This window comes from Carassius carassius, chromosome 30 (genome assembly GCF_963082965.1).
Source record: "Carassius carassius chromosome 30, fCarCar2.1, whole genome shotgun sequence".
Lineage (NCBI taxonomy): Eukaryota > Metazoa > Chordata > Actinopteri > Cypriniformes > Cyprinidae > Carassius > Carassius carassius.
Window position 1 is genome coordinate 7,557,943 of NC_081784.1, and position 26,664 is coordinate 7,584,606.

Here is a 26,664-nt window from a genome sequence, read left to right on the forward strand (position 1 = left end):
TTAAATAATATAATAAATAAAAAGAAAATGGATATAATAAAAAAAGAATAGAGCAAGCTAGTGTTAGAGGTCTTTACATACACACACACACAGAGATATAGATATAGATATAGATATATATATATATAGAGATATAGAGATATATATATATATATATATATATATATATATATATATATAAATATATATATGCACACACAATTGCATAATAAATGAAAAGAAAATGGAATACAAAAGAATAGAATTCTGGATTAATTGTAAAGGTTTGATAGAACTGGCTGGAAGACCTGCCAAGAGGGCATTGCAATAGTCCAATATATATATACATACACACGCACACTTACCTGCCACTTTGTTAGGTACACCTGTTTAATTGTTTGGTAACACAAATTCACAAAATCACATGGCAGCAACTCAGTGCATTTAGGCATCTAGATGTGGTGAAGAAGACTTGAAGTTCAAACCAAGCATCAGAATGGGGAAGAAAGGGGCTCTAAGTGACTTTGAACGTGGAATGGTTGTTGGTGATGGGCTGGTCTGAGTATTTCAAATACTGCTGATCTACTGGGATTTTCACACACAACCATCTCTAAGGTTTACAGAGAATGGTCCGAAAAAGAGAAGATATTCAGTGAGCATCAGTTGTGTGGATGAAAATGCTTTGTTGATGTCAGAAGAGAACAGGCAGATTAGTTAAAGATGATAGAAAGGCAAAAGTTAATCAAATAACCACTCATTACAACCCAGGTATGCAGAATACCATCTCTGAATGCACAACACGTTGAACCCTGAAGTAGATGTGCTACAGCAGCAGAAGAACACACCGGGTGCTGCTCCTGTCAGCTAAGAACAGGAAACAGAGGCTACAATTCAAACAGGCTCACCTAAATTGAACAATAGAAGACTGGAAAAACATTGCTTGGTCTGATGAGTCTCGATTTCTGCTGCGACACTCAGATGGTAGGGTCAGAATTTGGTGTAAAGAACATGAAAGCATAAAACCAACCTGCCTTGTCTCAATGGTTCAGGCTAGCGGTGCTGGTGTAATGGTGTAGGGGATATTTTCTTGGCAAACTTTGGGCCCCTTCGTACCAATTGAGCATCTTTAAAAACCACAGCCTACCTGAGCATTGTTGCTGACCATGTCCATGCCTTTATGACTACATTATACCCATCTTCTGATGGCTACTTCCAGCAGGATAATGCACCATGTCACAAAGCACAAATCACATGAAAATGAGTTCACTTTACTCAAATGACCTCCACAGTCACCAGATCTCAATCTAATAAGAGCAGCTTTGGGATGTGATGGAACGGGAGATTCGCATCATGGATGTCCAGCCAACAAATCTGCAGCAACTGTGATGCTATCATGTCAATATGGACCAAAATCTCTGAGGAATGTTTCCAACACCTTTTTGAATCTATGCCATGAAGAATTAAGGCAGTTCTGAAGACAAAAGGGGGTCCAACCCAGTACTAGCAAGGTGAACCTAATAAAGTGACCAGTGAGTGTATATAAGCTGCTGTAATGTAATGTTTTTAAAGAACTCTCTACTGTTCATGAATGCTATAATTATTTGATACAAATACAGTAAAAATACAGAAAAAAACTGTAATATTGTGAAATATTATTGCAATTTAAATTTGTGTGTACTTTAAAATATATTTATAACACAAGGTTACATTTTCATCAGCATCTCAGCATGAGTTCATTTACTGCCTTTCCAAATCCCTCAAGAAAAAAAGGCCATATAAGGTCAGAAAATGTCTCAGTAGCAGCTCCTGTGAGAAGAATAACATTTCAGTGTATTAAGGACATATGTGGTTTGTTGTTTCCGTAAAAAAAGAACAGTTTGGTTTGAACTTTATTATATAAGTAGACCTAGCGAATACTCCTGTGAAGTTTTCTATAGTGTCTTAGTTAAAAAGCAAAAAGCTGATAGAAACCATTAGGAAATGTAATATTTAAGTGATGCAGCAATATTATTATTTCTGCTCATACTTAAGTTATAGATTTGAACAAACCAATAATCTTTAATATTGAACTTCAGCATATAACCTTTCCAATTTTTGTTTACTCATGCAAACATAACTCTTCAGAAAATGTTCATACCTATTTCTTGGTTTTTCTGGATAAAAACTGAATTAATCTTTTTGAGTTTGTACATACATTTGTGCTAATAAATTAAGTAGAAATAAATATTAGAAAATGAAAAGGGCATTTGGCATCTGTGAGTTTTTGATCTGAATGAGATTGAATAAATTTTTTTTACTTGATCTCATGGAAAGTTTGATCATGTACCTTCAATTTGGCTTGAGTCTGAGTGCAACATGAGTGTTTAATTTGTTTATTTGAAGACTAAACACACACACACACACATTTTGTCCCCCAGGAATTTGGATGTAGCCAGCGGTCTGGAAGTACTTAGAAATCTGGTGAATGTTGTAGTTTCCATTCATTCAGCAAATGCAGGACTGTCTGCATATTACATGCACTGCTTCTGTTATTGTTCGCTGGACACACTTCCTGGCTGGGTGTGTGGGTGATCTGAGAGTTCAGTACTATTGATCCGCCCGATTACATTTAGGGTCATAAGGTTACTGTTTACTATAAGGCTGAATGATACACCTAAAACTATATTCTCAATTATAAATGTATATATTTGTTTCCTTTTCACATGATTTGTTCTAATTATTTAATAACTCATTATGTGTTTGTTTTTAAACAGCTTATTTTATTTACTTATTCATTTATTTTTAACTGCATAGACCTCATTATTAAAATTTTATTTACCCACAGAAACATAGAATTTGGGGGAAAATAAACATAATTTAGAGAAAAATAAAACTGATTTCAAAGAGCCCTAAATAGAACAATACATATTAAAAAACACCCGTACGTTTTTTTGTTTACATAATGAAAAATTATATCTTGAATTGATTTATCGAAATAAAAGTTTGAATTAAAATGAACACTTTTTTCACAGTTGCTTAATTTGTTTTCATCAGCAAAACCATTGCAAATATATTGTGATTATTTAATATATTGTTCAGCCTTAGTTTACATATCAGAATGGGCTGGTTTACTGGAGACAAAATAGTTAAGGAATTGTATTTTGAATCATAATGAATTACAGTATGTAGTTTAAATGGTATTAAGATTAGGGAACACATGGGAAGTCGTGGCCTAGTGGTTAGAGAGTTTTACTCCTAACCCTAGGGTTGTGGGTTTGAGTCTCGGTCCGGCAATACCACGACTTAGGTGCCCTTGAGCAAGGCATCAAACCCCCAACTGCTCCCCTGGAATAGAGATAATAAATAGTAATTTCACCCAGGACGGCACGAAAGTCTCTTTTCTGTGTGTGCTTGTGTGTTTTGATGGCTGTCGACCTACTTCCATTTGGAAAAGATGACTATTTCCATCAGAGACACGGCTCTCACTTACACGCTCACATTCCATTGTTTTGATCAGAAACTTTTCTCGCTCTCTCCTTTTTGAATCACTCTTCCCTACTTGTGTTTGTATTCTGCAGGCTCGTAACATCTCCACTGGAGAACTTGCAGCAGTGAAGATCATCAAACTTGAGCCCGGTGAGTATGACGCCATTCTCTTGTGCTTGAGGAGGTGTGGTATGTGAAGTCTGTGTTGTAGCTCATATGACACATCCTGTTTTGTTTTTACAAATGGAGAATGAAAGGAGAAATTAAGATTGTTCAGGCTCTGCTGGCACCTCTCAGCAGAGTCCTGTCCGAGTGTACAGAGTTATGCTGGGTTTATACTTGCTTGGAAATGGTCTGTGGTGATAGCTCAAGCACATGTCCAATTGCAGTTAGTTCATATTTAACATAATGTATATGCAAGTTATAGCACTGAATTATGGACAAAACTGCCAGTTTTCCCCCTTGTGTAAAATCTGTTCAGTTCTCATGCTGTCAGGCTTTGTTTGACTTAAAATATCCCAAGAGATGACTAAAATCATTAAGAGCTAGATCAAGAGATACAAACATTGTCATTGGAAGTACTTAGTAAAGTGGTCTTACCATGGGTAAAGTCAAAATATTTTAATCAGTCCCTTATTTATAATGGGTGCTTATGTTAAAATGTATTCATTAATAAAGGATGATCAGCTATAGGGATGTAGGGTGCAATATGGCAATAAGTTCTATATAAATATATGCGCTGCATGTTTTGGAGTGAAGTTCGGCACTATGTTCATTTTCACTTGAGGAGCTCATGATCTGGTATTTTCAGTGTCTCATCCCTGCATGTTATATTTGGATAATTATAACATGCATTTTGGGAATGGTTTCTGACAAAATATAAACTCAATGGTTAACTTAAAAATACTTTTTTTTTAAATTCACAGACACTGTTGTATAGTATACAATTGATTTTTATTTGTATTTTTCGTGTATTGTTTATCTTGAATACTTTTTATTTCACAGTGAAGTATTACAGATGTAATTATTCTTGTTTTGTTTAATATTTTTTATTTGGTACAATAGTAATTGTATTCATTTTGTTTACATTTTTGACAATAATAATAATTTATTATTATTTTTATAGTCAAATTGTGCAGCCCTATTTATTTATTATTTTACTCATCCCAATTACACCAGCGCCAGAGTTTAGCTTCATTCAACTCCAGCTCACTTGCCTGGAAGTTTCTAGTCAGTCTAAAGACCTTGAATAGCTGGTTCAGGTGTGTTTAATTAGGGTTGGAGCTAAACACTGCAGGGCAGGCCCTCCAGGAACAGGTTTGGACAACCCTGTTTGAGACTTTTGAAGTGTTTTGCTTCTTGTATAAAACCATAAAATGCAATATGAAGACACAAGCATATATCGCCTCAGTCCCTTGAAATTTGCTTGGGCAGGTGCTAAAAAAAGTTTAATCTTTGGCATCCCTTACCAATAAACTTATAAATCACCATTTCCCACTCCACTGATCAGAAATTATTTCACTGTGCTTGAAAAATTAAAGTTCTGTTCAGAAATTATATTAAATGAAAAGTAAATGCATAATACTAGAATAATAGTTTTATCTTTGTTTATTGGAACACCACAATTAGCCCAAGTCCATATTAAATGACTGCTTAACTCGGTTAGCTTACATGTCTGTACAACATCTCTCTCTACTATGGCGAAGCTAAGGGGAAATTACTTCAGAAACAGAAAGATTGTGCTGTAACTTTTCAGTTTTTCTTCATTCTTGAATGTATGCACTCGATCTGTTCGTTAGGTGCGAGGTTTGTGCCCTGTCCATGTGCAGCAGCGTAGCAGCACATTAGTTTAAAGCAGAGATTAACAAACTACAACTTACAACATGCTTTAACTTGCTGCTCTCATCCATCACCATTTTAACCATCGTATGTGATCCACATATCGGTCAAGCTAACTAATTATGTTTAATGCATGAGTTGGCATAAATTGTGCTAGTGACAGAGCAGTAATATAGGGTTCTCGGAGCAAGTGAAAACCAAAAAAATTAAAAAAATCCACTCCTAGCTCCAGGCAAAATCACTCCGCTCCACTCCCACTCTGGTCCCAATAGAGGCTGATTGACCTTTTATAGTTCTGAGGGTGAACTGAATGATGTGTGCGTTTTTGTCAGAAAGTGTCAGATCACATGATCCTGCTGATTGTTATCAGATTCCTTCCGTTGGTTGTGTCATTTGCTGTTTTTGTTAATGTCATGTGAAATCAAACATCTGAGGTTGAGAAGGGAGGCACCAGAGGAACATCTGGACAAAGTGTCTGATCTGATATCCACCTGGAAAGCAGGTGTGGGCTTTTGTGTGTGTTTGCCTTTTTAGAAAGCTGACTTGTTCTTTTATGTTTAGCATTCGCCTTTAAAAGAAGCCCGTCAGCTGCAGTATCTGTGTGTATTTGTATAGAATTGTGCATGACCACCAACGGTATCGAATGGAGAACTGAAAAGCTGACTGTAACTTTTGTTGCACTTACTCTTACCTTGCTGCATGGAAGGATCTTAAAAAAAAACTAAACACTTGGATTGCGCGGAGAGACTCTTTTCGATGTCGAGGACAGATTTCTTTGTTGTTTGTTGACTTTTTTTACACTACACCACCTAGAAATGATCCAGTCAGAGCATAGCAACTGTTTCTAACCAGTGGGACATCTGTCAAGAGTGTTTTTTTACTGTGGAAGTCTGGGCTATCATTTCACTGCTGAGAGCAGATGGGTGGTTTTGTTCATAGTTTTGTTTGTGGAAATGTTAAATATGAGGCCATCCTTAAAAATATTTTGGTTTGCAGTAACAGTAATTAAAAAAAAAAAAAGGGTCGGTAGGTATCTATATTTTATTTTCAAGTTTCAATGTAAAAAAAAAAAAGAGGAAAATTTTGGTGATGGTGATGACGTAGGTATGAATTTAAACAAATTAGTATATCGTGGCGTCACTGACTGGGTGTTCAACCCGTGCCTTCGGGCGCATGATTGCAAACCTCATTTTGATGCAGGCTATATGGACCACAAACAAATTTAAATCTTTGTCAAAAACATGTTTATTGCATGAATTTCAGGTGAGAAGAAAAAAATGAGGTACTGTTATACTGTTTTACTTGCATCCAACGCTAGGTATCAATGCAACCTACAAATGAGAGACCGTTTACTTTGCTTTCTTGGGTTGTCACTTTTGTGAATAAAAATCCTGTTTGATTTGAGTGACAAGTGTTCATTGAATCGATTGTAAAATCGATTTTGCATGTCTAAATAAGTTTTATACGGCAAATAACACCAAATATAGGTAATATAAGGAAGCTGCCTTATGAGCCCCGGCACTTCACAGCCGGTGTTCCATTCCATCTCGCCGCGCGCACAGCAGTGTCTACACATCTTTCAAAGGCGAACGAGCTCGACACGCAGTATTTGCTGTCTCATCTTTCACCTCGTGTACGCGCACAGTCCGCGCGGTCTCAAAAAATGCCAGCACGCGGATGACGAAAAGGACATAATGCAGACAGTGTGCGGACGGCCGAAGTATACTTGATCTTTATCAGTAGCGCATGAGATGCGATGACGATGTATGTGGCATTGCATTATAAGGTTACTTATAAGCCACTACAAAAAAAAAAAAAAAAAAGGAGAGAACATCGATGTGGAGAATATCTTGTTTACATCAAAACTGAAACCAAACCATTCACACAGAACGCATATTTTGCACATTTTCTAGAGGGACACCGCTGGACTCGCGTCTCACACAAGAGAGCCGCATGTTTAGAAAGACATGTAAAATTTATGTATTTAATTAAATTTTCTAAAAATATCTCGAGACTTTATGTTGGGTTTTTGTTCCCCATACCACTGCATCTCATGTTTTTAAATGAAAAAAAAAAATGTATTCTGTGTGACTGGTTTTCCGCCCTTTTTATTTATTTAACAATGCATGTATACTTGACGCTGTTTTTTTTATAGTTCTTTAAGCAACTTAATTAATAATAATTGTTCATAAAAATTTTAAATATTGTTGTTTTTTCAGTCATGTATTCTAATGCTTTGAATAAACGTGCAGTGATATTTTGTAATATCTCAAGTAATATCTTGAGGCCTCAGAAGAGAAGCAAAAAGCTTTTCTTCACCCTAACTGAAATTATTATGCATTTTAAATTCGAATATTGATCATATTTAAGTAAAAAATTCGAACTTAGTTTTTCAGCTATTTTGACAGCCCTAGGCGATTCTAAAAGTCTTCGCCTCACTGTGCGTGCAGATGCGCTCACACCTGCCTGCTGCCATTCCTGAGCAAGCTCTGCACGGGTGGCACTCCGATCCCGCAGCTGAATCCTCTTTAGGAGACGATCCTGGCGCTTGCTGGACTTTCTTGGACGCCCTGAAGCCTTCTTTACAAGAATTGAACCTCTTTCCTTGAAGTTCTTGATGATCCTATAAATTGTTGATTTAGGTGCAATCTTAGTAGCCACAATATCCTTGCCTGTGAAGCCATTTTTATGCAACAAAATGATGGCTGCACGCGTTTCTTTGCAGGTCACCATGGTTAACAATGGAAGAACAATGATTTCAAGCATCACCCTCCTTTAAACATGTCAAGTCTGCCATTCTAACCCAATCAGCCTGACATAATGATCTCCAGCCTCGTGCTCGTCAACATTCTCACCTGAGTTAAGACGATTACTGAAATGATCTCAGCAGGTCCTTTAATGACAGCAATGAAATGCAGTGGAAAGGTTTTTTTGGGATTAAGTTAATTTTCATGGCAAAGAAGGACTATGCAATTCATCTAATCACTCTTTATTCTTGCAGCTTTCCTTTTGTTTATTTATTTTTTATTTGTATTATTATTACATAAACTCAATTATATTAGATAGTTGGTACTAGTGTCTGTCCTTACTGTCCAGAGTTTCTTCCCCCAGGCCATCAGGCTCCTAAACTCAAAACCAGCCTCTTAACATCTACATGTCTCCACTTAATATTTACTTGATCTTAATATTTAAGACTACACTATACGTTCATGCACATTATTTTCTATTCTATATTTTATTCTACAGTGTTCATCTTTTTTATATTTTATTCTTCTATTTTTATTGTTTACTTTTATTTCATTCTTTCATAGCTATATTTATGTATATTTTCATCTGTGTTGTGTTCTTTAATAATTACACTGTCCATGGAGCGAACCTGACTCACATTTCACTGCTGGTTATATATGCTCTATATATAATCGTGTATGTGATGAATAAAAATCTTGAATCTTGTCAAATATCAGATAACGTTTCAGGGCTCTAGACTAAATTTTTGCACTAGTTGCACAGGTGTGCCTAACTTTTTTTCATAGGTGCACCCAAATTTTCAACCGCTTTGCATTTAACAAGGTCATCAGCACCATGGTCCAGTTAGTCCTCTTGGTTCTCTGGCCAGCTATCATGATTGAAAATGTTGAAGCATTTGACAGCCTTGGTTGTGTCAGACTCAGAAGCACTCTCCCCTGTTGTACGAACAAATACGTTTTAGTAAATGAGTAACAATATTTCTCATCCACATGTGTTTATAAGACCGGTGACTAGGAGGCTACTGAATCTGTTTTTCAGATGTTTTACAGTGGATTTGATTGTTGCATCCATTAATTTAAGTTTAGTGGCAGCAACACAATTTCCTGCCAGCTTTGATGCCACTTTTGAGTGTTATTGTCTGTGTGTTTCATAAACCATAAATGGAGATTGTGAGTTAAATATAAGAAATATTTGTAAAAATAGACTGTTCTCTGTTTAAATGGGAGAAAGAATCACATATATACCTGAAATTTGTAGATTTGTAAACCCTCTTCCTGCTGCTGCCTTCTCTGCAGCCTCATATCAGCCTGGAACTAGCCACTAGGCTCGGGACTCGCAACCATTGCCTCTGTGGTCACCAGCAGTTTTTCAAGGTTTAGATATAACAGTGCAGTATTATTAACACAGCTGAACATGACCACAAACACAATCTCCCTTACCTGTGGTAGGATGATCTCATTACTGAAGTAGGAGGCTAAACTTACTAACGGCATTGAACACGTCTGCAATAAAATGGCAAAAGGCCAAAAAAGTGGCATCTTCCATTGATTTCTTAACCTGTATCATACATCAGTAAAAATTTGTCACATAGAACACTGATGAACTAAATTCCGCTCTTCACTATCTCTGATTGGTTAAGACAACGGTATGGGCAATTAGTCATTGTTAGTAACTGTGTTCGCTAGAAAAGTGTAATAAAGTATTGGTGTAAAAGACGATTAAAAAACAATTTCATGACAAACAAATGGAATTGTCTCCCTTCAAAACAAACCACACATTAGGCTGTAATTATAGTATAAGATACTTTACTGTTTAAAAGTTTAGTTTCATTTTTTTTTACATATTAATTTAGTAAGTTACTTTATAAAATATATATTTATACATTTTAAAAGACCGAAAACTGTTATTTTAAGTGGTAATAATATTTTACAATATTACTGTAATACTTTTTATTGTATTTTTACCATATGGTTTAAAATCAAAGGCATTTTTAAATTGGCAAGACTTAAAAATGCACAAATGATAAATTCCATCAAGTGTCCTGAGCTTCTTTGTTGTGTATGTAGGAATTTTCCGCATTATAAGCACAAAACCTGCGGTAATGAGTAAAATGATGTGCAATACTCACAATCACTTTCTCCGATTATGAATGTTTTTTCCAGATTTAGTTCCTTCTCATGATATAAAATAAATTGGGAGAAATCCCTATTAGTTCCATTAAATGACGCAGTGAAGAAGCTTCCTATTCCTAACAGTTTACCTCTTCAGTGGCATACTTCAAAATTTACTTACCTTGGTCTATGTATTCCTCCCTGTTTTTCAAATGACAGCTCTGAGAATTATGTTACACTTAAGAATAAAACACTGTCAGATTTACAACGGTGGTCATCTTTGAAATTGACATTGCAATGGAGGATTGCATTAGTAAAGATGTTATACTGGATTTAAGTTGATGGAAATTAGTATTGTCATTGCTGGTAACTGTTCGCTAGAAAAGTATAATAAAGTTTGAGTCAAAAAAACATCTGCATTGCTGTGTGAATTCAGTACATAGTTTGTGATTTTTGTAAAGTGTCCATCAGTTCAATATAAATGGCTGTATAATGATGTTGAATTACAGTAAAAATCTCAGAGTGATGTATCCTCTCCCAAACTGTAATTAGTTTAGTCTGTGTGGGATTTCCAATCCGAAAGATCGAGGAGCTGGGGGATTGTAGCCAACGGGACGGGTTTAGCTATGGCTAGCTTGATTTATTATAGTTGACACTACTAAATACTAACAGCTTGTTTTCTGAGAAGTGCATCAAGCTCAGAGGAAGCTGCCTGAGTTCAGCTTTCAGCAGACAAACCCTCAGGCCCTGCTGCTGTTTCTGACACACAGGCTCTCATTATCTCATAGACACACACTCTTGGCCATGGCCTGTTTTTCTTGAGTGGAGAGGAAGTGGTCAGAGCTAGGAGGCTTGACTTCATTGCTGTGCTGATTCTTGTTTGTCACACAAACATACACTGTGATTCTGCAGATGTCCCATGGATGAGGTTTTAAAATGCAAAAGTGTGACTGATTGTTCTTTCTAGTCATTGCCACTGTTCTGACCACGATGTTATTTTTTTATATCTTAGCATGGAGTCTGTGTGAAACAAGAGGTGGTTGTGTTTTGTGTGTGAGTTTCTAAGTTAAAGGTCGGCAGCAGAATAGAGAAGTGGCTATAGCTGGTTTACATCTATTACACTTTTTCAGGGTTGAGGTTATAGAACATATCAAACGGCTGTTTTAAGAAACTGCACTACCTCTGTCATCGTATTAAAAAGCAGTTTTTACAATGTTGTGAATAACTTTAAAATCTAATAACTCATGATTCACCTTGTTTTATATTTTAAGGGAGGACGCGTTTCTCCATCGTAGTGGTATTTTCTTGTCTGTATCATTTTTGTGTGAGTTTCATGAGTAATGAGATTTTCAGTTTCACACTGTGTGTGTGTCACTCCTTTAACAGGGCAGGTTGTGAAGCTTGAGGTGTGAAATTTTGGCTTATAGCATCTTTATATTCTTTAAAATTATAATTTAAATCTTGGTGACCAACAGCATCTAAAATGTAGAAGATCCATATGCATTCACATGCACTGTAATCTATAATCTAAGTCAAATACTTAAATGTATCGTGTCCTTTGGCCAATAAAAAAAAAAAAAAAAAGATATACATACTAGGGGTGCTCCGATCATTAATGCACATCTCGTCAGTAAACCCAGTTCTCTAATCAGCGATAATTCCATCAGGTGCATGATTTCACATAGAGCAGCTGTTACTACACAGAGCCGTTGTTAACTGAGAAGCTGCGCAAATAAATGCTGAAAATGAACGTGGATTTGCGCAGTCGATCGATCGTGATCAGCGCACCCCTAATACATACATACATACATACATAGGTCATCGAGTATATATATACACCGGTCATAGAGAGTGATGCTAGTTGATGATACAGAATCGCGTAATCCAGTCATAAAAAAGGAATTTACTGTTTAACGCAGAACGTCACAGAATTTGTCAGAGTTTGGGTGAATTAATCAAAAGTAGGCATTATACTTAAATCAAAGCGCGATACAGACTAGTATCTGTAGATATGAAGCAACAAAAATACTGTTTAAATATGAATTCTGCATGTTCCGTGTCTCTGTGTGAATGAAAGGCACAGACGCGCTGTTTCAGTTACTACACGCACTGAAGCACATGCGACGCTTGTGGTGATTTCAGCATCTGCCAAAATTAAATTATATTATATAATGAAATTATATTATATTATTGTTGTTGTTCTTTTATTGTTCAGTCTATGTTTTAGATGCTGTTGGTCACCAAGTTTTTATTATAAATTTTAAAATCACATAAAAGTTCACTTAAGTGGTCCTGTAGTGGGACAAATATGTTTTTAAATACAAAAGTTTTGTCTCTCAAATAATATAATTTTCTTATTTGTTCATGGCAGCCTATCAAAATAAAAGTTTGGTTTAACTTGAAGAAATTATTGTGCCTGAAATATATTACTGTTGTTGTTCAGTAAATAATACTACAACTACTACTACTACTATTACTAAAATAATTAAAACTTTATTTTATATAAATACTAATGATTACACAATATTTTTTTCTTGGTTTAATGTTAATACTTTTTTTATGTTTTATGTCTTCATTTGATAACTAGAAAAATAAATTAAATGCAAAACAGAATTTCTGAGAGGGGAAAAAATATATATAATAGGCAATTGTAAAAATAAATGTTAATAAATTAAATATTTTTTATGCATTTAAATAATTAGACATGCATAAATAGAATTTGGTAACAATAAAACAGAAGGTGAAAAAAAAAATTTCATATGGCCTTAGACGTGTCATTTTTGTTAAACTTTTAATAAATTGATGTTAAATTGTTTTAATTGATGTTTAAATTGCAAGTTTCATGATTTTAATTAATTAGGCATTAGACACTTTTTTTGATAAAAGTAATTTAACCATAAAAAAAGAGTCCAGAAATGAGTGTTGTCATGACATGTGTTGGTATTAACACAGATTCAGTAGGAAGCTAAGCTAATTATCTGTATTACTGGAAGAAACGGGGAAACCCATCACACTTACAGGCTTTATTTAGCATTAGAGACGAGGAGGGTAAAGAGATCAAAGAGTGAATGAGTGCCAGCTTAGGAGTTCTTTTTTGTAAGTGGAAACTAAATCACAAAAATCCACTTAGGAGAAGTAAATGAAACTGACTGAGTTCTGATATGCTGTCTATATCTGAATCAAGTACTTTATTTTCACTGTTTAATTTATACAGCTCTCATATATTAATTCCTCTCTCTTTTAGGTGATGATTTCTCAATCATCCAGCAGGAGATTTTTATGGTGAAGGAATGCACCCATCACAACATTGTGGCTTACTTTGGCAGCTACCTCTGGTAACAAATAACTGAAATTTTAGATCACTACATTTTATTTAGATTATAAAACATATGATTTCAGATATTTAAAAGATTTATTTAAATACCCCACATTTAAGCTTAAATATATATATTTCTCTCTGTCTCTCTAGCCGTGAGAAATTGTGGATTTGTATGGAATACTGCGGTGGAGGATCCTTACAAGACATTTATCATGGTAAACTGGTTGTGTGTTTTAAAAAATATACACCCTCCATTTTTTTATCCCATATGACACTGCTAAATATGTGTGTGTTTGTGGACGTTCAGTTACAGGTCCACTCTCTGAACTTCAGATTGCCTATGTGTGCAGAGAGACATTACAGGTAAGGTCCTTCAAACATGGTTCAGATCCTTCACATGGTCTAATGCTGTAGAGACTTTATGTATTATTATATTAAACCTTTAAACATCTTGAGATGATTTGTGTGTGTGTGTGTGTGTGTGTGTGTGTTTAGGGTCTGGCTTATCTGCACTCCAAAGGGAAGATGCACAGAGATATCAAGGTAATACTGCTTTATAATAATTATATCTATTCATTATATTGGTGTTCTACCTGTTTCAAACTATCTTTCTAACTGCTAGTTAATAACTTTCAACTCGTTGTGCAATAGGGGGCGAATATTCTGCTCACTGACAATGGAGATGTCAAATTAGGTGAGATGGTCACACAATAATTGCAGGGTGTGTGTTTGTGTGCCATTTGAATGTTAAAAAAATCTTCCTGTTTTACAGCTGACTTTGGAGTCGCTGCTAAAATAACGGCCACCATGGCAAAAAGGAAATCCTTCATTGGGACGCCCTACTGGTAAGACCTGTTCTGTGATGATTCAGCTCTATGTACATTTGAAAAGTCTGGAAAAGATATTACAACAAGGGAAAAAATGGAATAACATCATAATAAAATGTCTAAGACTCTGTGAACGTCCGTAGAATCTCATAATCCACATTATAAAATAGAAGTCTACCATAAGAACAGCAGGTGCAGTTCAAACAGTAAAATGACCAAATGCTGAATGACTTCCAAAATAACAAAGAAACATGGCAGTAGATTTCTGTGAACTATGACCTACTGTCGGCTAGACGAGGCTAGACACTTAAAGTGCATGTGAAGTTCAGCTCACGAGGCAAGAATGCAGCTCTACAACTTTCAATAAACAGGAGAGTTTAATAGCATTTTGTGACTTAGTCAGACTTTGTGTGTATTTCTGTTCATGATGAGCTTTGATAACTGAGCACATGGGCAGAACCAGTCGCTTTGCTATTATTTTAGAAACTTTTTCCCCAACTCATTAAAATTCAGTAAAAATTGAGCAAATTATCAGACCTGAAGTTGTGATTGAAAGAAGTGTCTTAGGCTCACCAAGGCTGCATTTATTGGATTCAGTTCAATTCAAGTTTATTTTTATAGCGCTTTTTACGATACAAATCATTGCAAGCAACTTTACAGAAAATTATGTTTCTACAATATTTAGTAGTAGCTTATCAGTGGTGACTGTCAGTTTATGTGCATATGGCAGAAATTTTCGGAAAAATTTATAAAACAGACGATGAATACTATTAACAGCAATTAAGCGTTCTTGAAAAACAGTGTTTCTGTGGCTCAGTGGTAGAGCATTGCGTTAGCAGCACAAAAGGTTGTGGGTTCAATTCCCAGGGAATGCATGTTGGGTAAAAAATGTTAGCCTGAATGCACTGTAAGTCGCTTTGGATAAAAGCGCCTGCTGAATGCATACAAAATATTATATGATGTAATCACATTTGTAGTAATATTTGGTAGTTCTGTGTGTTGTTTCAGGGTTAACATTATCTGAGATCCTCTGAGGGGTTGGCATCATCTCTTTGGATCAAAGAGTTAAAAAAAATTTAAGTTAAAAACTGAAATATTGTGAAATATTATTGCAATTAAAATCCTGTTTTCTAGTTTTTCCTGTGATTGACGGTGTCACGTGATCATTCTATGATGCTAATTAGGTGCTCAAGAAACATTTCTGATTATTATCCAGATTGTAACCTGTCCTTGCTGAATAAAGGCACTCATTTCTTTTAAAAAGAAAAACCATTTGAACAGTAGTGTTTGTGGATTTTAAAGTCTTGTCTGCTCTGTGCTTGTGTTTAAAGGATGGCTCCAGAGGTGGCGGCAGTTGAGAAGAATGGAGGTTATAACCATCTGTGTGATATCTGGGCTGTTGGAATCACATCCATAGAACTGGCAGAACTACAACCTCCCATGTTTGACCTTCATCCCATGAGGTACACACACACACACACACTTGTTATCAATGAGCAGACATATTTTTAACCAATTCATTTGCTCCAGGCCCAAAGTGGTTATGAATCTTAACTTAATTATGTGCAAAAATGTTTGAAGCCATTATAATTAACCATTAGACTACCACCAAATTAGTGTTGTCAAAAGACCCGGTACTTCGGTACCAAGTCGGTACTAAAAAAAAAAATGAAGATGTCACGGTACCAGGTTTCTGTAAGTACCAGTGGTACCGAGGACCCGTTCAAACCCGGTTCTGGATGCATACAGAATTCCGCGAAGAAGAAAACCCAGACGGAATCTCAAAATGTTAAGCCGCAAAAGTTGGTTGAAATCTGCATCCTGCATGTTCTGCGTGCATGTCTCTGTGTGAATGAATGATGGTTTATTTACTACATAGACTGAATCGCATGACGCTTGCAATAATGAGGACATAAATACACAAACAACATCACCAGAACTGACATCACTTCACAAGCTTTTTACCATTTCATTTGAGTAAAACCAGTGTCAATTTAAAGGTATTCATGGAAAACCATCAAAACAACCTCTACATTGCAAGTAAATCACTCGCATATGTGAATAAATTTTACTCAGGGCGACTAAATTGTCTATTGTTAGCCATTGGCTGATAAATTCTTAGATTTTACTCGCCAGTGTGTGTGTGTTCGAGGCTATTATAAGATTGGAGCAGATATATTTTCACTCGCTGAACACTGAGCGCTTCAGAGTTCTCTCTCCATCAAGCGATCTGTACTTTTCAATTCATCTCAATGGACGCACAGTACACCTGTATTTGCCTCTTTTACTGTCTATGGTATTTGCCGAACTGTAAACTGTGTGAAGGAGCACGACTCGCAGTCGCTTTGCTGATAGCTCTGTTTCTCACACATGCAAAGAGAGAGAGCGAGAGTCTTAACACGCTGAATCGACATGCTACATGTAAACTATATTCTTTGTTGTCTCCTCCTGTCAAAATAATGGAGTTCATTTAGAATTATTCATATTTTCGAACAAGCAGAAGATATGCTGGTTTCTCCGGTAGTGGGCGGAGCTAATGCGCAAATGGCAATTTCATTGGCTGGCGCTCATCTATTAACGTCCCTGTTTTGATTTCAGCAAATCAATTCGACCGAACGCAGACAACGTGATTAATATTCATGAACCAGCAGCTCATCAATCCATAGTGCATTGTATATTGTTAGTATGGTAGTAGAATTAGTAGTATTATTATCTTTTAATAATAATTATTATGATTATTACTTTTTTTTTTTTTTTTACAGAAACCCTCAATGAACAAAAATATCTTAAGCACCACCACCAGTCTTAAGTTCAGATAAATGACAAATATGCATTCATTACAAATTAATTTTTACATAAAGGCATTGTGCTAAAAATATTACTATTATTTTGTAAAATGTATGTGATACTGCTACTACTGTTAATATTAAAAATTAATCACACAATATTTCTTCCATGTTTTAATTTTAATAGCAAATCCCATTTATTTACCAGAAAAATAAAATGTGTTTAAATTTCATAAATTAAAAGACAAATTAAATTTGGGGGAAACTTGTTTACTGTTTTTCATAATTATATTACTTGTAGAAGAACTTTAAACACAATTGTAAATAAGCATAAAGAATGGCATTGGTTTTATTTTTAGTGATAAAAAGTTATTTTTTTTTCATTAGCATATTTTTGTGTTTTGCTTTGGTACCGAAATTGGTACCGAGAACCGTGGATTTTCACTAGTATTGGTACCGAATACTGACATTTTGGTACCGTGACAACACTACACCAAATCCTCACATATTTACTCTGATTTGTATCTTTATGTGAGCTCCTCCTTTCTTACTTTTTTTGTGTATGTGTAGGGCTTTATTTCTGATGTCTAAAAGCAACTTCCAGCCACCCAAGTTAAAGGACAAGACCAAATGGTGAGTCTCTCTGGGCTGTTTGTATAATTGAGTTATAGAGAATTATACTGTGTGTTCTGAATGAGTATTTAACAGATACAATCTTCAATCCCTGTCTCTCTCCCTTTCTGTCTTAACTCAGGGTCTCCGCGGATCTTTAAAAAGTATTAAAATGTCCTAAATAAAATATACATTTTTTAAGGTCTTAAAATGTATTAAATTGCGCTAATTTTTGAAGAGTGGCATTAAATTTCATCTGGGCGGTATTAAATTTCATGCGGGCGGAATGAAAGAAAGATATCGGAAAAATTATTTTCCATGCTAACGTAATTTCACCAGCGCACGTCCCTGTCTGAAGACAGTAAAAAGTAGCGTGTGCCTATAGCACAGGCATCATACACCATTTAGGGGGCAGTGTTTTCCCAGTAGGCCTGTCATAGAAACAGACGAAGAAGTGTTTCATTCAGAGTGGCAGACGCGAGCCAAGAGGGGAAAGTGCAGGTTTAATGATAACTGGCTCGATGATGAGAAATATAGCAGGTTACAAAAAACGACGGAATACGAAGTGCGGTGCAGACTTTGCAAAAAGACCATACAATTGGGAACCATGAGCTGCAAAGCCCTTGACGCACATATGAAAGTGGAGAAGCACAAGCGCTATGCCGACAGTCAGGCAACAACTGTCCCCATTCAGATGTTTGCAGCATCGGTATCTTCTTCAAAGGCTAACGTTACACCCGCGTTGGTGTCTTCGGGTCCCAGTACAAGTAATGCCTTCGGTACATTCTCCCCAACCACTACACTGAAGGCCGAAATGCTGTGGGCTTTGCACATGGTTAGCCGACATCACTCCAACGAAGACGTGAGCACCAGTGATGCGCGGGTCAATGTATTAATAACCCACACACGACCGACGTTTTCAACTGACCCGCCCGCAACTCGGACCGCAAAAAAAGAAAATATTGTACCCGACCCGCTTCCTGACCCGCATTTTTTAAAAGCAGTAAAAAATGCTCATTGTAGCGTCATTGGGCCATAGACATAGGAACTAGGCAAAAAAAAAAATATATATATATTCTAATTTTGTTAAGAATTATACAAAATCGTCAATAAGATCATAATTTGTACTAAAGTAGTCTAGTCTGGCTATGTCTATTTTGATGTTTGAAGTTCAGCAGAGGTTCGGGTTTGTTCCGATCAGAGCTCGTGAGCGGAGAAGCGCATTTCTGAATATTCCGCTCAGTTCACTCATTCCGTGGGGTCGCTCACTCAACCCAGAATGGCCTGCTGGTTCGAGAAATGTAATTGTTTAGTAATAAACTAGTGTTTTCTGTGTCGCTGCAAAGATGAAGTTGACGATGCTTACTCGCCATGAATGCCAGAGATTCAATTCAATTCAATTCAAGTTTATTTGTATAGCGCTTTTTACAATACAAATCGTTACAAAGCAACTTTACAGAAAATTATGTTTCTACAATATTTAGTAGTAGCTAGTAGTTTGTGCACGTTTGACAGGATTTTAGAAAAATAAAAATAATAATACAAGACGTAGTCAGCTAGATGATGAACTATCAATATTATTAATTAATAGTAATTATATGATGCAGTCACACATGTAGCAATATTTGTTAGTTCTGTTTGTTGATTCAAGGTTAGCGTCATCTGGGGTCCTCTGAGGGTCAGCGTCATCTCTTCTCAGGTGTTCTGGATCCAGACTGGAGCTTGTGTAAATCCTAGTTACCACGGGATGTTAATCCCGTGGCAAAACATAGAAACAAAATAGAGACATCATTAGCATAGCTGCTGAAACTGAAGTAAAATTAGTTTAACCCAAGCTAAAGAATAAAAATGCAGATGCAACTACACTCACAATTTAAGAGATACATTATTCGAATGCTTGGCGAAAGAGATGCGTTTTTAATCTAGATTTAAACAGAGAGAGTGTGTCTGAACCCCGAACATTATCAGGAAGGCTATTCCAGAGTTTGGGAGCCAAATGTGAAAAAGCTCTACCTCCTTTAATGGACTTTGCTATCCTAGGAACTACCAAAAGTCCAGAGTTTTGTGACCTTAGGGTGCGTGATGGGTTGTAGCATGGTAGAAGGCTAGTTAGGTATGCAGGAGCTAAACCATTTAGGGCCTTATAGTTAAGTAATGATAATTTGTAACTGATACGGAACTTAATAGGTAGCCAGTGCAGAGACTGTAAAATTGGGGTAATATGATCATATTTTCTTGACCTGGTAAGGACTCTAGCTGCTGCATTTTGGACTACCTGTAGCTTGTTTATTGACGAAGCAGGACAACCACCTAGAAGTGCATTACAATAGTCCAGTCTAGAGGTCATGAATGCATGAACTAGCTTTTCTGCATCAGAAACAGATAACATGTTTCGTAGCTTGGCAATGTTTCTAAGATGGAAGAATGCAGTTTTTGTAACATTGGAAATATGATTTTCAAAAGACAAATTGCTGTCTAATATAACACCCAGATTTCTGACTGTAGAGGAAGTAACAGTACATCCGTCTAGTTGCAGATTGTAATCTACAAGATTCTGTGTGGTGTTTTTTGGTCCAATAATTAATATCTCTGTCTTATCCGAATTTAATTGGAGAAAATTATTTGTCATCCAATCTTTTACATTTTTAACACACTCTGTTAGCTTAGATAATTGGGAAGTTTCATCTGGTCTCGTTGAGATATATAGCTGAGTATCATCAGCATAACAGTGGAAGCTAATTCCGTATTTTCTAATAATATTACCAAGGGGCAACATGTATATTGAAAATAGAAGGGGACCTAGGACGGATCCTTGTGGCACTCCATATTTTACTGATGATAAATGAGATGACACCCCATTTAAGTAAACAAAATGGTAGCGATCGGACAGGTAGGATCTAAACCATCTTAGAGCCTGCGCTTGAATACCTGTATAGTTTTGTAATCGATCTATGACGTTGCCTTTTAATGTACGGAAAAAGTCCAAATCGAGCAAGATAAGAGGTTTTGTCCTTGCCACAACTAAATGTTTTTGCACATTCCGAGTCAGGGAACATTGCCCTGAAGATGGTGCTCACCAGTGATGCGCTCACCAGTGATGCGGATTACATAATCAGAGAGTAGCCTACCTATTTTGGTTTGAATATTTTATTTTAAAATAGACATTTCAAGCTTTCTGCAATATATAGCCTATATTTCTCAAATCTGTGAGGCACAAGCTGAGTTTCGGCACCCTCCAGTTAACATGCAATGCAAGTGATCGTGCCAGCGCCTCATTACATTGTCTGCTATATATTTCCTTCTTATTTATAAAATACGGCCAATTGATTGATAAAACATTGATCAAAATTAAGATTGTGTCTAGTACTATATAAATCACAAAGGTTTATTTGGCATCTTTATTTCAAACGACCCGACCGACCCGAATATCATAAAAAATATTTTTGGATGACCGCAGGCACCCGCTCATTTTGGATCAACCCGCGCATCACTGGTGAGCACCATCTTCAGGGCAATGTTCCCTGACTCGGAATGTGCAAAAACATTTAGTTGTGGCAAGGACAAAACCTCTTATCTTGCTCGATTTGGACTTTTTCCGTACATAAAAAGGCAACGTCTGTCAAGTATGAATCAAGGCAGCTTCGTTCTCATGTTGGACAAAAGCATGAATAGGACCACCAAAAGCAAACAACTGTATTTGCATGTCAGGTACTGAAGTGAGATGCTTAACGGATCAACAGTAAAAATTGTGCAAGAATATTGTGGTTCTTTGCTGTTGTTTGGACACTAATTCCCTTTTTTTTTACTCCGTATTTAACCTGTCATTTGCAATTTTGATTTGTTTACGCACTGTTTGTATGTTATTTACAGCAGTATTGTTGTAGTATTGAGAAGGCAGTTGCCTGATATGCACTTTGTTGCTAAATATGCACTAACTATTTGCACTGTTGTTCACATACAAATGTGCTTTGTTAACCTGAACAGCCTAGAGTGTCGTGTCTATGTATGTATGTATATATATATATATATATATATATATATACAGTACAGACCAAAAGTTTGGAAATATTACTATTTTTAATGTTTTTGAAAGAAGTTTCTTCTGTTCATCAAGCCTGCATTTATTTGATCAAAAATACAGAAAAAACTTTAATATTGTGAAATATTATTACAACTTAAAATAATAGTTTTCTATTTGAATATACTTTAAAAAATAATTTATTCCTGTGTTGCAAAGCTGAATTTTCAGCATCATTACTCCAGCCTTCAGTGTCACATGTAACATCCAGTGTATCACATGATCATTTAGAAATCAATCTAATATTCTGATTTATTATGAGTGTTGGAAACAGTTCTGCTGTTTAATATATTTGATGAATAAAAGGTTAAAAAGAACTGCATTTATTCAAAATAAAAAAATAATATATTTTCTTTACTATCACTTTTTATAAATTTAACACATCCTTGCTGAATAAAAGTATTTATTTTATTTAAAAAAAGAAAGAAAAAAAAATTACTGACCCCAAATTACTGACCAGTAGTGTATATTGTTATTACAAAATATTTATATTTTAAAAACATAGCTTCTCTTTTTTTTTTACTTTTTATTCATCAAAGTATCCTAAAAAAGTACCACATGTTCTGAAAAAATATTAAGCAGCAGAACTGTTTCCAACTTTGATAATGAATCATCATATTAGAATGATTTCTAAATGATCATGTGATAATGATCCTAAAAATTCAGCTTTGCATCACAGAAATAAATGATAATTTAAAGTATAATACATTTAAAAACAATTATTTTAAATTGTAATAATATATCACAATATTACATTATTTTCTGTATTTTTGATCAAATAAATGCAGGCTTGATGAGCAGTAGAAACTTCTTTCAAAAACATTAAAAATAGTAATGTTTCCAAACTTTTGGTCTGTACTGTATATATATAAATATAAATATTTTTATTTATTGATTTATTTTGCCGGGATAATGGTCTTAATTTTTATTCTTGAAGGTCTTAAAAAGGTCTTAAAAGTCATTAAATTTGTTGATCAAAAAAGTGCAGATACCCTGTAACTGTCTTGCTTTTCTGCAGGTCTACAGCCTTTCACAATTTTGTTAAAATTTCCCTCACAAAAAACCCTAAGAAGAGACCAACAGCTGAGAAGCTGCTCTCGGTAAACATTTCCTCTCAATCTCCATGTTTATGTTTCTGATTCCACACAGTACAGTTCTTTAACTCTTAGTGGATGTGTATGTGTGCATGCAATGAAACAAACTCATGTAACTCATGAGAGTTATGTGTTAGAGAATGTATCTTGATATCTGTATCTTAAGTCTCTTCTGCTCACAAGAGCTGCATATATTTGATTAAAAATAAAGTAAAATCAGTAATGTTTTTAATTATTATGTTAATGTTAATATATTTTAAAATTTAAAAGAACCTTCAGAAATCATCCAAATATATGCTGATTTGGTGCTCAAGAAAACATTTCAAGTAAAAAATTCTTACTGACCCCAATCTTTTGAATGGTAGTTTAAATCACCGTATGCTGCCGTAAAATTATCATAATTGGAAATATATGTGTAATATGAAAAATGCACCTGTGTTCATTCAGTCAATATTAATTATTTACTTGATTTACGTTCCTCTATTTTGTTATTTTTGTCTGAATATTACAGCCACTTGTACTTGTCTCTGTGTTTGCATGCAGCACTTATTTGTGGCTCAGACAGGTTTGACTCGACGGTTAGCTTTAGAGCTACTCGATAAGATGAACAACCCAGATAATCATCAGTCTAACTTCAGCCAGGGAGATGAAGATGACCTTGAGGTAACCCTTGTGTCTTTTGTGTGTATGTGTGTGCATGTGCGCATGTACGAGAGAGATGGCAAGTTAGTAAGTACGTCTGTGAGTCTACTCTGTGTGTTTGTGTGTAAATGTCAGAGTTTCAGTGTACCAGTGTGAGTGCAGTTGACTTTAAATGGTAAACGCGTGCAAACGATTGTTTTTTGTACAACACATTTTTACTATGATTCTCTCTCTGGTTCTAGCCACTTGCTGAGCGCCACACCATCCGCTCATCCCACAGCAGGAGCTCTCGTGCTGAAAAGACCAAGTCACAGATCAACTGTATGTCAATCACAGGCCTGAGCATGATTATGAGTGTCTTACTGTCTTTCCTATCCCCACTGAAGTCCAAACAGTTCCACTGGTTGACAGCACTTATTTTGTGTGCTTTAATTAGTTCCTGGCTGGAAAAATCTTAAAGGGCCCTTTAACAATTGAAATATAAAGTATTATCTTTATTAAAAGCTACTCCTTGGAAACCTGTGTAACCTGTGTAAACTCCTGTGTAACCGAATTTGTGATAGTTTAAGATTTAAGATAGAATACATGCTATTCTATAATTTGTATAGTTGTAGATTGGGTTTTTTGAAGATAGTTACCCTAAAAGTGAGTTAAATTTGAAACAACCTTACACTCGGGACATTCAGGGATGTCCTCATTTAAAAAAATGTGTGTGTTTGTTTTTTATTTCAAAAATTGAAATGTTTCTTTTATGGTTAGAGGCTTACATAAGTCTATCATATGTCCTTGTTTAGATAGCCAAGTCAACATGTGTTTGACCTTTATTTATGAAAGTGATGTACCACCACACACACATTACATTACATTACATTTATTGATTTAGCAGACGCTTTTATCCAAAGCGAATTACAAATGAGGACAGTGGAAGCAATCAAAAACAACAAAAAGAGCAATAAAATATAAGTGCTATAACAAGTCTCAGTTAGGTTAACACAGTACACGTAGCATGGGCTTTTAAATAATATAATAAAAAGAAAACAGATAGAATAAAAAAAGTATAGAGCAAGCTAGTGTTAGAGGCCTTATACACACACACACACACACACACACAATTGCATAATAAATGAAAAGAAAATATAATACAAAAAGATTAGAAAGGTAGTTAGATTTTTTTTTTTGAGAATAGAATTAGAATAGTGAGTGTTAAACTTAGAGGGTCAAATAAAATAGAAGAGATGTGTTTTAAGCCGATTCTTGAAGATGGCTAAGGACTCAGCTGCTCGGATTGAGTTGGGGAGGTCATTCCACCAGGAGGGAACATTTAATTTAAAAGTCCATAAAAGTGACTTTGTGCTTCTTTGGGATGGCACAATCAAGCGACGTTCACTTGCAGAACGCAAGCTTCTGAGGGCACATAAGTCTGAAGTAACAAATTTAGGTAAATGGGTGCAGGGCCAGTGGTGGTTTTGTAGGCAAACATTAATGCCTTGAATTTTATGCGAGCAGCTATTGGAAGCCAGTGCAAATTGATAAACAGAGGTGTGATGTGTATTCTTTTTGCCTTATTAAAAATTAATCTTGCTGCCGCGTTCTGAATTAATTGTAAAGGTTTGATAGAACTGGCTGGAAGACCTGCCAAGAGGGCATTGCAATAGTCCAGCCTGGACAGAACAAGAGCTTGAACAAGGAGTTGTGCAGCATGTTCCGAAAGAAAGGGCTTGATCTTCTTGATGTTGAGTAAAGCAAATCTGCAGGATCAGACAGTTTTAGCAATGTGGTCTGAGAAAGTCAGCTGATCATCAATCATAACTCCAAGGCTTCTAGCTGTTTTTGAAGGAGTTATGGTTGATGTGCCTAACTTGATGGTGAAATTGTGATGAAACGATGGGATTGCTGGAATCACAAGCAGTTCTGTCTTGGCAAGGTTGAGTTGAAGGTGATGGTCCATCATCCAGCAAGAAATGTCTGTTAGACAAGCTGAGATGTGAATAGCTACTGTCGGATCATCAGGATGGAATGAGATGTAGAGTTGAGTGTCATCAGCATAGCAGTGGTATGAAAAGCCATGTTTCTGAATGTCAGAACCTAATGATGCCATGTAGACAGAGAAGAGAAGTGGTCCAAGAACTGAGCCCTGAGGCACACCTGTAGTTAGATGTTGTGACTTGGACACCTCACCTCTCCAAGATACTTTGAAGGACCTATCTGATAGGTAAGACTCAAACCATTGAAGTGTGGTTTCTGAGATGCCTTTTGCCAGTAGGGTTGATAGGAGGATCTGGTGGTTAACAGTGTCAAAAGCAGCGGACAGATCAAGCAGGATAAGTACTGAAGATTTGGATTCCAAAGTCTTAGAGCTTCAACAACTGAGATCAAGGCAGTCTCAGTTGAATGTCCACTTCTGAAGCCAGATTGGTTGCTGTCAAGGAGTTTGTTGTGTGTGAGAAATGTAGAGACTTGGTTGAACACAGCCAGCTCGTTCAAGTGTTTTTGCAATGAAAGGAAGAAGGGAAACTGGTCTGTAGTTCTCTAAAAAAAGATGGGTTGAGGGTGGGTTTCTTAAGTAGTGGAATAATTAACACAATAATTATGTGTGTGTGTGTGTGTGTGTGTATATATATATAATAATATTATTATTATTATTATTATTTTACACACCAGACCATATTCATTATAAGTGACATCTCTTGGTCTTACTCTTCTCTTGAAGAGTTTTAGCTTTTATTATTAATTCGGTAACACTTTAAAATAAGGTTCATTAGTAATAGTAGTTAAATGTATTAGTTAACATGAACTAAGCATAAACAACACTTCTGCATCATTTATTGATCTTAATGTTAGTTCCAACATTTACTAATACATTATTAAAGTCAAAAGTTGTATTTAAGATTGGTTGATACACTGTGAACTAACATGAACAATGAAAAACTGTACTTTTATTAACTAACATTAACAAAGATTAATAAATACTGTAAAATATTTATTGTTCATTGTTTGTTCATGTTAGTTAATACATTAATAACTTGTTGTGAAGTGTTACCATTAGTTCAGATAGAGCCCCCTGGGGTTGGAGATGTGGTATTACATGTTTGGATTTCAGCTTGAACTTTGAAGCCATTTTTTTTACAAACAAATCATTCCAGTATTGTTGAACCGAATGTCAA

General features: G+C 35.6%; 1 protein-coding gene across 4 annotated transcripts in view; it reads left to right on the top strand.

Annotated features, from left to right (window-relative positions):
• The window catches only part of LOC132110502 (mitogen-activated protein kinase kinase kinase kinase 5-like), a 35,998-nt gene that overhangs the window by 1,338 nt on the left and 7,996 nt on the right, over positions 1–26,664 (top strand). For 3 of the 4 annotated variants that reach the window (XM_059517159.1, XM_059517160.1, XM_059517162.1), the window contains exons 3-14: positions 3,537–3,594; positions 13,387–13,477; positions 13,612–13,676; positions 13,769–13,824; positions 13,957–14,004; positions 14,113–14,155; positions 14,234–14,306; positions 15,620–15,751; positions 17,645–17,707; positions 22,783–22,864; positions 23,402–23,521; positions 23,743–23,821. In XM_059517159.1, the coding sequence (XP_059373142.1) occupies positions 3,537–3,594; positions 13,387–13,477; positions 13,612–13,676; positions 13,769–13,824; positions 13,957–14,004; positions 14,113–14,155; positions 14,234–14,306; positions 15,620–15,751; positions 17,645–17,707; positions 22,783–22,864; positions 23,402–23,521; positions 23,743–23,821 (910 nt within the window). The remainder of the gene's footprint in view (positions 1–3,536; positions 3,595–13,386; positions 13,478–13,611; positions 13,677–13,768; positions 13,825–13,956; positions 14,005–14,112; positions 14,156–14,233; positions 14,307–15,619; positions 15,752–17,644; positions 17,708–22,782; positions 22,865–23,401; positions 23,522–23,742; positions 23,822–26,664) is intronic. The other variant, XM_059517161.1, reaches the window with a different exon arrangement.